The following is a 14,341-nucleotide window of genomic DNA, read 5'->3' as shown; positions in this document are numbered from 1 at the left end:
GCATTTCTGCTCCTGACTGTTCCCTCTACCTGCAGTTACTGAGAACAAATAGAGCTTCTTTCAATTCCAGGGTCTCCTCTAGAGAGCTTTTATTTGTGTGTAACTGCCTGTTTTATGCAACAGCCCGAAGTGTAAAAGTAAAAAGCATGTGCAATATTCATCTGCAATTCCAGCTCCACATACGCCAGAGGGCTAGACCCTCTCAGAAAGCAGTATTAACACATATGTGCTCAGCACATCATGCTTCTGGCTACTACCAGACATATTTAGGAAGGACAACAAATAAAAAGATTACATAAACTAGATGCTCATCGTAAGACTGAGATAAAGGGAGCAAAAAATGACAGCCTAGGATGCAGCAGATGAACGAGGGGAAAACTGAATACAAATGGGCAAACACCACATGTATTTCAATGATAACAACAGTATAAGATGGTGTCAGTAAAACACAAGTGAGGCTTCCAGTTAGCCTTGAACATTTCTCAGTGAAGATGACAGCAAGATGTGCTACATTACTTACATGGGGCATAGAACATCATCAGAAGGGGTTTGTCTTCCTTCTTCAGAAGCCTTCGTAATTCCTAGTGAATGAACCAAATAAATTAAGTACAGGCCTACATAAAAGTGCACTTTTGTTAAACTTAAAGAAGTCAATATATTAGTAGAATTCAGGCTCTTTTATTAGCAGGAAATGAAGAGGTCATACTTCCAAACAAACAAGACTCGAGTTTCTTCTGCCTGCTCAACTTTAAGTGGAAAGGAGATGACAGGACTTCTTATAGATTCAAATATAGCTAAATAGCCAAGACCAGCATTTTTGGTGTCAAGATGTGAAAGTTGTACTGTTTGGTCAATTCTCAACTAAGAGTCTGCAAACTAACCAAAAAAAACATATTCTAATTCAATAAGTTGGACTCAGTAATGAAGTTTTCATTTCCACACTGAAATAGAATAGGCCATAAGAATAGATTTTTTTTTTTTTACTAGCAGCATGGTAGAAAAAAACAGCTCAAGTTTTGAAATTGAACACAACCCTTGGAAGACTTATAATAGAGTACAGAAGGTGAACATTAAAAATTAATCTTCCTACAAAAACAGAATGTCAAAATAACTGTTTCTAATATTAAAAATGAAAGCTGGAAAATTGAAAAGGCCCTTTACAAAATACCAGCTAGAGCCCAATCAATTAAAGTTTTAAAAATCAATAGACTAGAAAACTAATACAAAAGACCAAGCTGATTATATTAGAGAGAATATCATGGGTAGCTCTGCGGTGGCACTAGCTTATTAAGGTAGGTTTTTATCTTATTTACAGCTTTTCCACTTGACACTGCAGATGGTTACTGTACAAGATTAAATCACTCAAGACCCGAATTTTGTTCCTACCTGCTCCAGACTTCCTGAGAAGACCTCAGGCACATGAGAGAACCTAAGCTTTAACAACAACCTGCAGTTGTAAGAATAGCATTTTCATCTTCTACTTGCATCCTGCAGCAACAGCGTCTTGCAAGCTTCTACACTTTGAGACAAACATGTCTCCTCTACTACAGCATCCACAATGACTTGATGCTTGGTATGTAGTTCACAGACTAATACCATGAGCACACACAGGGTACAGAAAAGGAAGGAAGGAAGCAGAAGATCGTGCTCTATCATAATCCAAAAACTTTATGTCCCTTTAACAACTGTGCACCACAGAATTTCCTTCCAAAGGACATAATGGTGCTTCATTAAGAGTTTATTCAAACATGCACACTCCCCACATCCCACGTCATTACAAAACACACAGAACATCTCTCCGGTTGTCATACCTTTTCACTGTCAACATGTACGATGTCTTTGGCTTCAGGATCCTCCTCCCATAATGGAGCACCCTCTGGATCCTTGAGAAAGGCCACCATAGACTGTAGGAAACAGGAAAAACAGCTTTTAAAGCAAAATGAATGAGAACCTGAACTCAATCTCAAATCCATACTGTCACGTGAATCCCATGCAATAAACACTTTTGCTTTTCCATTTTTATACTCATTTGCTACAGTGAAGTTGAACACATATCTCTTGTTGCAGAACTAAGTGATACACTGGTGCTTAATTTCCTCACAAATGATATACCCACTTAATGGCACCCATTTCCATTACAAAACTGGGGAAAGTTGTGTGGATGTGGACCGACACACAGACAACAGCTTCAAGTATCTTTCAGAGAGCTCTTTCAGTGGTAGTAGATCTGCAATATTTCCACAGCTAGTCCCTGGCTTAGCAGGAAAGATTTCTTTATGTAGAGGTTACGATCCATGCCCTTCACTGGATCTGTGTAACCTTTGGATCCAATAGTACCAGTTGTAGGGCACACTGATACACACATAGCAAAAGCAATGAACTGCAAACTTATAGATCAGACTGAGCTTTGGTCAATGGGAAAATAATCCACCAATAGTCTCCCCTATGATCCATTCAACTAGAAATTGCGCTCAATGGATTTTTAAGTAGGAGTATAACAAACAAACATAGCAAGAGAAACAGGAAATGTGAAGTGCTTTGATTTTGCACCTCCCATATTTGATAAGCTGCGTATATATGCACACTCTGCTTGACTGACACACAACCAATCACTGCTTTGTTGGTAGATAACAGATATTCTCTTTATCACAAAAATACTTCCTACTGGTTCAGATTTCAGACTGAACCTGAGGAAAACTTCAGTCCTCTAAAGTCAATGAGAGGCTGGCTCTCCATGGATTTCAGCAGAGCATCACTGCCCACAGTTTCCAGCTGTGTGTGAAGGTGTTGGCTTCATCACTTATCCTCAGATGTCTGTGCTATAGAAAACACGATAACTGGATTTCTATGATCATTTAAAGCTCAGACTACCTTGTTTTGTTTCTCTGTGGCACCACTAGTAGGTATGCATCCACTCCGAGACGAGCAGTCTGCTGTCAGTAACACAGCAAGGTCCAAGGGGAAGGTGCTGCTCTGGTGACAGCAACAGGACCTGAGGGACACAGCTCCATGCCATTCAGGTTTGTAACCCACCTTCTCAAGAGCAGGTTAGCAGTACACCTGGTGACACATGCCACTGAAACAGTCCCAAGAGACAGTTCTGCCACCGATCTGCCTTTGGTAGGTTTGCTCTTGTACAACACTCCAACAGCTTATCAACAGAGAGTAGAGTTCAGCTAATCTTCCTGCATCTCAGCTGGTACTACGACACTTGGGAGGATTCAGAGCTTACAGAATTATTGCATTAATGACTGTCTACTCACTTAGCTAAGATTAAAGAGATTTGTCTTATAGTAAGAGGCAGCACATATTAGTCACTAGACAACAACCAAAGCACTTAATGTATCCAGTGCGAAGACCTAAGGGGTGAGGTAGCTGTTTTGGGAGCACAAATTTCTTTTAATGTGGCATTAGCAGAGAAATGAGCTATCAAGAAGAAGTTTGAGTAATTTATAACACAGTTATAGTTGTAAAAAGCTCTAAAACTACAGGCATTAGCATCCCAAACAATGCTGTAAGAAAACTTAATAACACAGAGAAAGGAGAAGTCAGGAAGACCAAACCAGGAAGATATTCCAAGCTTAGGAACACTGCATCAAGTTCTGCTTGCCCTCAGTCTGCACAGACCTCAAATGTACACGGCTGGGGAGGAGAGAGGGGTCAGCATTTTAAGCAGCTAATGAGTGCGATTGACTCTGCTAGTTTCAAGAATTCCTGTGTGCCAAGTTCAATGATGTAGAAACAGATGCGGTTAGAGAACGGGGGATTAAAGAGATTTAATTCTTGCAGCCTCTCCCTCTCAGCCAAGAAAGGGAAAATTAGATGTGTAATGTCTTCTGGCATGAGCAGGCAGTGCAGTGCCTCACACTCATTACTCCACTCTGTGAAGAGTGCTTCCTGTGCGCTTTTAAATAGCGAAGAAAAATCCTCACAAACAAACCACAGTACTATCTAATTGCAGAGGCCCCTGGGTGCTGGGTTCAAGACCTGAGCAAGGTCCAGGCCACAGCACAGCAACTCCCATGCTGCAAAACCAGCTCCACTCTTGCCTTGCTGTGATGGGGTCAGGACATGCTTTGATGCCGTGGCCCCGACAGACCCACACCGGGCTGTTACCACTGCCTGAGCCACTGCAACAGCTCTGAACATTGAACACCAATTCAGCAGAACACAGGATGTGGTTTCGTCCAGCAGATGCTACCAAAAAACAAGCCAGTTTTAATAGCACAATAGCTGGCTATCATTTATGGGTTTTAACCTGAAAAAAATAAATATGGAAACAGATCCATACACTTTTCGCTCCTTTCAAGTACAATGCAGTAGAGATGCTAATAAGGAAACCTTCCTTCATTACACACACACACTCTCACACACACACACACTCTACAAGAGCAAACTTGAAAAGGGTACAGAGTTTAGAGCCGGTCTAATTTACTGGGTTAGTCTATTCCCTCTGCCAGTAGGTTTACACTTGAATGAATTTTCTCCATTTTAGAAAGACAGTAAAATTCTCCCTGAATTTTACCCTCCAGAAAAGGCTCCAGTGAATAATAAACAGCCTGGATACAGGTCTTACGGCAGTATGGCAATCAGGATATGGTGTGGTTAAAGTAACCAGTTAAAATCAAAAAGTGATCTAACCTCAGACATCCAACAGCAGCTCACTACAGATACCTAGCAGAAAAACTATGCCATTTTTATCTTGCATACTCAGTTTCTGGAAAAAAGTAATTGAGTTTATTGGCTCTGTACCAGCTGTTGTATTTGTGCCTGTGCTTGCTATCAATGGATATATGCTTTATAACTATCTAACACTGATTTTAAGACTTAAATTCTTAGCTTTCATAACATATGGCTATGTGTACCATAACTTTTTTTTAAACACGGCAGATTTGTTAGTAATCAGCTGCCACAAAATGTCAATGCTTGCACCAACATTTTGATAAAGAGTACGTAATTGTACCATTCTTAAAGCTACTCACAGTTATGCATACATTGATCACAATCCCCCTCCCACTGTCCTTTTCCCAGGCCCAAGAACCCCCAACGCAAATATTCAAGGCGTTGATACTTCTTATCACCCTTACTGCCCTTCTACATACCTTGGCATGTCACTCACTGTAGCAACCAGAATTACGTATGTAATGCAAGACAGTGAACTCAGATGGTGGAATAACATTTCCCCTTCCACTTTAAGTTCCTTTACTAGCCATTTGACTTTTTCACTCCTGTTAAGCCAATATTTTCAGGCTAACCACTGTCCAGGCCGGTAATTCAAAACCCATTACAACAACCTGCTGTTACTTCAGCAGAGTTGGAGTTGTGTCCCTCTTTCCCTCTTGTGTTTATTACCCCACAAGTTCTTGCTTTCATACTGACAAGCAAATGGTATCGTGGGCCTCCCCAACTCTTAATTTTAACTATTCCTAAAAATTTTTCGTGATGAAACTTAATTCCCTTGCCATCCATCTTCTTTATCAGACACTCAAACAGCTCAGATCCTAACCAAGGGCTCAGCAGCAGAGGGTTCCGACTATGAACATCCCCCTACTGCGAACACTGAGCTACCCTTTATTCCTCATTTTCCTAAGAGTTAACCCACAAGGACCTCTCTAATTACATAAGGATTTAGTTACTTGAAAAAATGAAAAGCTTTTCTTAAAAGCTTAAGTACGCTATCAGCGGGATCAGCCCTATCTGTGAAATTGCTAATTACTTCAGAAGAATCCTTTCACAGTAATGAAGCATTTCCTCCTCAGAGTTGCGTCCACTATTCTCCAAAACATCATGCAAATATTAATGTCTACAGGATGCCTGGAAAAAGATCCCAGTTTTATTGCCACACACTTGCTGAATGACACGAAACAAGTGCTTTAATCTCTGTTCTTCATTCTGTCCACCTGTCCATAAAAAGGGTATGAAACTCAATGTAACGATATCCCTCTGCTGCTTGCTGTTTGCAGTACACTAGGAGACTTCTCACAAATGCAACTGAAGGTAAGAAAGAAGTGCCACTGCCTCAACACAAGAAGGTATGGAGAAGGGGTACAGAGGGAGAAATACAAACAATATTCATACAGCCATGAGCAGCAGAACAAATAAACAATCAGCTGAGTTCTTTGACCACTGCCCAGCTCTGATGCACTGCCCAACCTGTAAATCATTAGCAGTTGGTTTCAGAGAGGCAGTTAATTTAAGAACAGAGATCATGGAAGACAGGAGCTTCAGAACCTCTGCTGTCCACACTAAATTCACACATCCCATGTGTGTACATGGGGTCACTCTAGATCTGCTCTCCTCTCACCAGCCAGAAAGAAACACCTAAAGGCAGGAGGGAAGGGGAAAAAATATATCACAAAATGGCAACTAGAAGAATAAATTACATGGTTCTTGTTCTGCTCTGCAGGTGCATTCCAGTTCATCCTATCTGTAAGGAAGAGTCACAGCACTAATTCCTGGTTGCAGTGCTGTATGGAGAGCAGGAAAGACGTTTTAACGAGATTCAAACCACCCACATCTAGGCAACTAATCAGTCTACTTCACCCCACCACCCACCAAGAGGAAAAAATAATAAAAAACCATCAGGTGCATTTCCTCACTAAGTACACAAGGAGCCTGAGGCATTTGCTGACAGGGCTGGGTTATCCAACCCAGGCAGCATTTTTGCTGCAGGAGAGGCAAAGATGCACAGTCCTACTCTCCTCACTTCGTGTGAATCCTGCTGAATAGATGATTCAAGTCACAGTTTATTTCCGAGACAAATCTCTTCATCACCTACCCCACAACTCTGGCAGTGAAAGGAAGGTAACAGAGGAAGCATGCTTAGAAGTGACCACTCTGACAGAATAGCGTTCACAGAGCATCTCACACAGACTTTCCTCCATCCCAGTCCTAACCCTTGAACAAGGCAGAAGAAGAAAGTGAAACTAATTCTAACAGCCTGGATTGATTCATCAAGCTTCAATGACTGTGCAGAGCCTAGGTGTGCTGAAGAAGAGGAAGAAAAACAAACTGCCATCAGAACTGGAAGGAAGTCATTTCTGGAAGCCCAATCATCACATGCCACACATGAGGATACTCCCAGCAGCTCACTGGGGCTTTTTGCTGAGGAAGGCTGCTTACTTTCACCCTTCTTACTGTGCTTCCAGTCTATCATTCCCTCAGTCAATCAAGTTTCATATCTTTCCCACTGTGCTCACAGAACACTGCTTCCTGTTGCTTTGTCTTGAGATCCAGAGAAAACGGAAGGTCGTTTCATCCCTCTTGCACTCTGGGCACATCCATAGGAACTGCAGTTCCGTGATCAAAGAGAAGGCCACTCAACTCTTGAAGTTTATAAATGCAAGGCCTAAAAACCTCAGAGAAATCTCTATCAAAAATGCAGTATCAGCTAATTCTTTCAGTTATATTGCCATCAATAGCACCTGGTAATGAAAATAAGAAAATCCCTATTTATAACCAGCTTGGAAGCTAACTCACAATTTATATGACTGTTTAACACGGGTTCAATCTTGTTAATACACAGCTTTTCTGGATCCGTGGTTGGCAGATGCACGCATCCACAGAAGCCCTTAGGTCATTCTGACAGCCGCTTATGAAGATTAACTACCCTCCCTTTCATGCCTTCAGCATGAAAAAGTACCAACACCTGTTTTTAACCCACAAACATCTCTCCCAAACCTAACCAAATAATAATCAAATATTTAAATTTACCTTCAACGTGACAGCTCTGTTATATTCAGTATGAAATGCACCATCCCTGTAGAACAAGGAGTGGGTAACAGTGTTAACTTACAGTAACATTGCTGGAAATCACACAGCTCCCTTACTTCTCACTAAGCAGAACAAAATTATCCTGCCAAAGCCACAGAACCCAGCAGAATTTACACCACAGCAATTTAAGCAGGGGAGGGGAAGGGAAAACTGAGGATAGAGGCAGGGTACAAAACAGTGTGTCATGCAAACAGGTCTCTCCTCTCCGACACTTTAACAATAAAATTTACTGAGGCGTGATCTTTGGAGATGCAGCTGCTTGGTATCTCTTACATTTTACAGTACTCCCACTCCATTATTCTCAGGAAGAAGATATCTTGCTCTCTCATTCCATTTGCCTCTCTCCAATTACTTTACAAAGTACTATCTCAAGTCAGAAGAGCAAGCAGAGTGGTGAAGCCAACTGTCCAAGGCACATGCCAGTAGGCAAGTGACAGAAAAAGCAAGAGATCCAAATCTCAGCCGTCAGCCCTGTGCATTGGGTAGTTTTAGTCTATTGGGCACCTCTCCCACAAGCCCAGCTCATGTACTCTCTTCAACAGCACAATATATTTATCTTAACTTCTGTTAGAACACATGCTTCCAAAATGAAGAAATAGTGAGCAGTTTCACATATCAGAGGGCATAGTAGAAATAACTTCTCATGCTGCAGCAAAATGGAGCTGCAAGGAAAACAAATGGTCCTAACAGGGGCACCAACAATTAGGAACTACAAATCCCAGCCCAGCACTCACTTATAATGGAGTAATTCCACTCCTTTCTCCTTTGAATTAGGATCTACTTTCATCTTCTTGCATAATTTTCGGCTTTCAGTGTCACTGCAAAAAACACATATTGGAAGAAAAACGGTTACAAGAGAAAGAAATCAAATGCATTCAGTTCCGAAAACTCATTGCTCTGCTTCCTCAAAAGCAATTAGTAGTACCTAATGGTTATTTAGAAGCTGCTCAGCCAAGTTTTAGGGAAAAGCCAATTAAATTCCTCAGTTTGCCTGGTCAAGACACAGCAGACTGTGTTAAATCCACATTCCGATGTCAGGCTCCAACCAGCAGAAAATGAGTCCATCCTAGCATGTCTAAGTACCTCAGCTGACATTCTGTTCAGGGGGTTAACATAAAGTTTAGGAAGTCAAAGTTTAAGACGACCATATTCTTGATACGGTGGTGGTCAAATAGCACCATTTGTGAAAGGATTCAAAGACAAAAGCTGACTTGCTTTTTGTGTCTGATAGGAGATAAAACCAAAATATCTTCGTGGTGTCTCCGTGCCCAGATCACATGTGGCCAGCTTTAAGAAGCTCCATTCTTTGGAGCAACCCCATTTGCTCCAGGTACGAGGGATGCGTCCTGGAGCCACACCAGGCAGGCAGAGGGAAGGAGGTGGTTCTCAAACTGGAAAAAAGAAAGAGTTCACTTTGCGTTTGTGGCACAACCCAGATTAGGCTGAGTTAAAGAAAAAGGCCATGGGAACAAACTGTGCCTTTAGTGAGGCGGGCAGGGGAAGGGTCTGTGCCGACTAACTGCTGTCCTCAACGATGCAGGAGTGCAGCTGTTAAGTCTGCTTCAAGCTGCAGTGAATACGAAGCCAGGCACAGACCTGGGGAGATGTGTGAAACAGCAAACTACAAAGAGAAGAGGATGATCCACACTGATGAGACTATCCTTTGCATCGACAAACCGCAAGATTAAAAACCTTGGAAACCTGTTCCCAGCAGAGGACAACTTGTGCTTTTTGTGCAGATAAATCAATTTAGAAAATGAAAACACTGAAAACCCATCAAGTTTAAACCAATTAGAGACACATTAGAGACACCAAGATGCAAGGGTTGCAAGGGCTCCACCAAACGAAGGGCCGCTGGCAGCGCTGGTGCTAATTCCCCCCATGTTCTCCAGCTGCCTTGGAACAACAAAGAAGTTTGCAATGTGCTGCAAATGAGAGTCTGCCTTTGTGGAAATCTCCACAATGATTATCTTTAGATGGAAATGAGAAAGGGTATACTATGGACACGTGCACCAACAGCAGAACATTACAATGAAATGAGCATTTTAAGGAACTAATGAAGCATGTAACCACTTTACCAGTAAGGAGCGCCTGTAAGCCCTGTTGTAGAGAAGCATGCTTCTGTAAGAGTGTTACTGAATTCATGTCGGTTCTCCATGGGCAGAATATAGCCAAAGCAATACCACAAATACCCCTCTGTCCTACCAAACCAAGTTACAATCCCAATAGCCTGGATTTTGAGCTTTGCTGAGAAAGTCTGCAACAACATCATGTCCAGGAGCCAGAAGCTCCCTGCGTTCACTCACCTGCAGTCCTCCAGCAGTCCCATGGACTAAAACTAGGGGGGGGGGTTCAAGGCTCAACAAATGTCAGGAGGCAGCACAGCTTCTGACCACCCTCACATCTCACCCAGACACCGATCAAGGTGCATGGAGAAGATCTTGCAGGGAACAAATGCAATGCTGACCACCTGGCTCTGGCAACAGGTTCTGTCAAACGCCGAGACAAGCAGAGGACCAAAACTGGTGTGGAAACAATTCTGCTGCCAGTTCTGCCATCAATTCAGGGCAACTTCAAACCACAGCAAAACAGGAAATTTTTCCTCATGTATCAGTTAAGAGATCCAAATGCTTACTCATCTTAGAACAGTTTTGCAAGGTTTGTTGTTGGAAAAGCTACAAAATATTACTACTGAGACGTACTCATAAGCAAGCCACTAGCAACTCCTGGCACTCCATTTCCTACCAATTCTCTTCCTGCTTGCATGAGCTTCTATTAAAAAAAGAAAGATAAGAACAGCTGTTTCACTGGAAGGACCAGACTCTGAGCCCTCCCTGCTCTCAGGATTGCTCTGTTTGTAGAGATCCATGTAGCTGCTTGAATGCACATCCATTATCACAGGAAGGCAAGCAGCAGTTTGCTCCAGTCCTTCTCTGGCTATGCATTGGTCTGATTGTCTGCACCAGTGCATTGGGAATTCAGTCTCTTTATGCAATCTATGTGCACTGATGCAAGAGATGGAAGAGGAGCAAACTCCCAGAATAGGAGATCTCTAAATATATATCAACATTTTTTTTATGCATCAGTGCAGATTTCTGCACATGCCAGACCCACCAACTCAGATGTCGTATTAATGTTTCTTTGGAAAAAGCAAAAAAAAAAAAAAGATGTGCAGAAATGGCAGAGATAGACACATTTTGCTTTTTCTTCTGCTTCCGCTTACAGCCAGCCAGAAATAACCTGCAGAGAGCGACCCTGTGCTGATGGCACTTGGTAATGACCATTATCCTTAATGAGAGTAAATATCAACACAGATGCAGCCTCTGCTCTGAGATTTGTCTCCTTTGGATCTCAGCCAACAGCCTCTCTGAAGATGAGCTCCTCAACTCTCACATGGGAGAAGGTAATGAGGACTCCGGTTCTTACAATTTAATTACACCACTTGAAGAGGCAGTGCAAGAGTTTGTTTGAAGGGCTGCAGATGGAAGGTAGGGGTGGAACATCAGCCCTCTGCCATCCCAGCCAAGGTGCTATGCTCAGGAAACACTAGCTTGAGGATGGGTCAGCGACGTGCCACCAACAGCCATTCTTGGCTGCCTCGCGACAGAGCAATTTGGACCCCACAGATCCCACCTGTGCTACTGCTGAAGGGGTCCACCTTCATCCCGTTTCACCCTATATGCAGTACAGCAAAATATGGTCAAATCTCAAGTGGGGCAGCGGTACGGTAACCCTCATCTCCTACAAACACAATCCTCAAGCTCCCCATTCCTACAGAATAAGCCTGGAGGTTCAAAACATTCCTTTGCTGGAGAAGCAAAGCCATGGCAGCTTGTTAGACCATTCATTTCATTGTTTTTTTTTAAGCTGACCTACCTAAGCAAGGAGTCTGAACGACAAGGACAGCATGCATCACAGGAACACCTCACCCCTTGCCAGGCACATCCCAGCCTCCTTGGCTTTTCTGTCATTTGGGGTTGTGATGGAGTTGGCAGAAAGCCCCAACAGCAGCGCTCCCTGCAAACCTCTGGAGTCCCCTGTCAGTGTTAGCGTGCATGAGCGATCACTTTGCACAGGCAGCCATCTGCTGCCGGGCTGGGAGGAGGCCGCAGGGCTTGCAACAGAGCTCTGACCGCTCCGGATCACAGTCAGCAAAGCCAGCACCTGAAAGGGACACGCTCCCACCGGCGCTGCTCAAGAACAGTGTGTGATGCTCTGCCCGCAGGTGGGGAGCTGGAGGCTCAAAGCCAGAAGGATGGGGATGTGGTGAGAACCTGGTGGCAGGAGCTTACCCAGAGAAAGGGCCCTGCCACACTGCGGCAAAAGAATTCAGAAAGGGAGCGAACATAGGCCAAAGCAAGACAGGAGGAATGCAAAAATATGGTGCAGGAACTGGGCTGCACTAGGTCCACAATGGTTTTTAAAAACAAAACAAGTCCAATCAGGATGGAACCTAAGAGACAGTGGCCAATCCCTATTCAGAGGAAATTCAGGTATTGTCCTGGCAGGTCCTGAAGGCAGCAGGGTAAAGCCAAGCACCTGCAGCACCATTCCTTCCCACAAGCACCAACAAGATCTTCTGCAGCTGCCCACATGCTCCCTTTATCACTGAATGCCGACCGCTGGCTTCTCACCAAGGTAAGAGACCGACCCTACAGCCACATCAGCCTGTGGGCAGGGAGAAGCTAGAACAACCGTCAGATCCCCGCTCAGAAAATGCCAGAACTGCCCTCAGGAGAAGCTCATGTCTGCTGCTGCCAACGAGCAGCACCAAGTGCATGTGCTGTGTGTGGCCACATCATCTCAGTGGTGCTGGCATTCACAAAACCTTGAAGTGCAGCCTGGACCAAACCTTCTGGTTTAAGTGAAGTGAGTAATAAATAACACTGTGGCAGCATTGATTTAAGTACCAAGGTCATGGTATTTGTTCACACAGATACTATCTCGCTTTCCTATCAGCACAACACATAACCACATGAACCACAGACCTCTCAGCCTGTAAACAGATTTTATCTGCACATCTCCAAAAAAAGGGCTCAGCAATGCATGCAAGCCATGCTTCAGCATCCCTTACGTTCCAGATGCACCTGCAGACCAGCAGGATGGAGGCTGTGCTGCACTGTCCCAGCAGCTGGAAGAGACAAGACTGGACAGGGAAGGAGAAGATACAAGCACTGAGATCAGGGCATTCTGCACACAAAATAAGCCTTCCCATGCTGGAAAAATGCTTTGGAAGGCATCAGTGAAAGCTGCCATCAGGTTAGCAGTGTGCTCTCTCATTATTGCCTCTGTTGTTTAATTGCTTTCATTCTCTTATGGCGAAAACCATCATACAGAGCACAACTCCAGTTTTATCCTCAGGGACCTGCAATTTCAGAGCAGCCCTCAGAATTACCACAAAGGGCTTCCCAGCCCAATGCACAGCCTTTGCAGTGCCCTCGGGCTGTCCTCCAGAGCGCACCCTCTGCAGACAACAGACTGACGAACATCCTGAGAAAGCAGGGAGCTGAGACCCTGCCAAACAACTCACTGAGCTTGTGACCCAAAAAGACAGCAGAAGGGGCACTGATGCCAGAAATTTCCACAAGCCACGTGACCAACTGAAACCAGATGGACCCCCACAAATCCCATTCTTCTCAGGCTGTGGGCACTGCCTCTGCACCACTTCCCTTCCCAGTCTGGGTTGACAGCTACTGCAGCCGTTGCTGCTCACAGCACGTCCCACTTGTGACGCTCCTCCTGTTCTCTGATGATCCCAGACTTGGCTGTAACACTCTCAAGACAGATCTGAAATAGGAGAATAAAAGGGGAAAAAAAAAACAAAAAAAACACTTCTCAATCCATCAGCCTAGCTTGCAAAAGCACTTCTCTAAAGAGCTGTGCTAAGCATCCACTGGATGGTAATGGCTCACATCTACTCAAACAGAAAGTAGATCTGTACCTCTTGGAGCAGACAGGAGCTTCGATGCTATGCTCAAGGGTAGGGCTTAGGAAGTGGCAGATGAACAAAATAGGAGCAGGATCCAAGAGAGACGGATGCAGAAGAAATAAGCATAGGAAGCTTAAAATACAGGATTTGTCTTTGAAAACGAAGCAATGCTTTGTCACTGCTCTAGATCTCACATGGAAATGAACTTACAAAGAAGTGACAACAGCAACAGGTTTCCAGAGCAGGGAACGCATGAGCTGCTTGAACAAGGCAGCGGATGAAAAGCCCGAATCTTTTAAGGGTTGGGGGAGCACAAATACAAGAAAGGGGAAGCACAATGATGGCAAGACTCAAGGATTAGGACCAGCAGACTGATGGGACAGCCTCCAATCTGAATTTAGAGTTCGTTTTTTCTCCCCAGAGCACAGCATAAAGCCACTATGTGACTCAAAGGGTGATCTTCAGAGCCTCCTGCTGCAAAAACCCCTCTAAAAGTGCCAGAAATGCAAGTAGAAAAATGCCGGTGCCGTGGAGATGCAGCATCAGCAGGCAGCCAATGAAAATGGCTCTCTGTGCCCATCAGTCAATTAGAGAGACCAGGAATCTATAGGAATGAGATTAAAAAGAAGGACTTTCCCA

The 14,341-nt window shown here is 43.9% G+C and overlaps 1 protein-coding gene across 2 annotated transcripts in view; it reads right to left on the bottom strand.

The window, feature by feature from the left end:
• Positions 1–14,341, bottom strand: part of PDIA5 (protein disulfide isomerase family A member 5) — a 91,999-nt gene that overhangs the window by 57,547 nt on the left and 20,111 nt on the right. For both annotated transcript variants that reach the window (XM_422097.8, XM_025152431.3), the window contains exons 4-7: positions 8,508–8,591; positions 7,714–7,759; positions 1,812–1,904; positions 521–581 (exon numbers count right to left, since the gene is read on the bottom strand). In XM_422097.8, the coding sequence (XP_422097.5) occupies positions 521–581; positions 1,812–1,904; positions 7,714–7,759; positions 8,508–8,591 (284 nt within the window). The remainder of the gene's footprint in view (positions 1–520; positions 582–1,811; positions 1,905–7,713; positions 7,760–8,507; positions 8,592–14,341) is intronic.

Source organism: Gallus gallus, chromosome 7 (genome assembly GCF_016699485.2).
Source record: "Gallus gallus isolate bGalGal1 chromosome 7, bGalGal1.mat.broiler.GRCg7b, whole genome shotgun sequence".
NCBI lineage: Eukaryota > Metazoa > Chordata > Aves > Galliformes > Phasianidae > Gallus > Gallus gallus.
The sequence above is the reverse complement of the archived record's forward strand: the minus strand, read 5'-3'. Positions and strand labels throughout refer to the sequence as shown.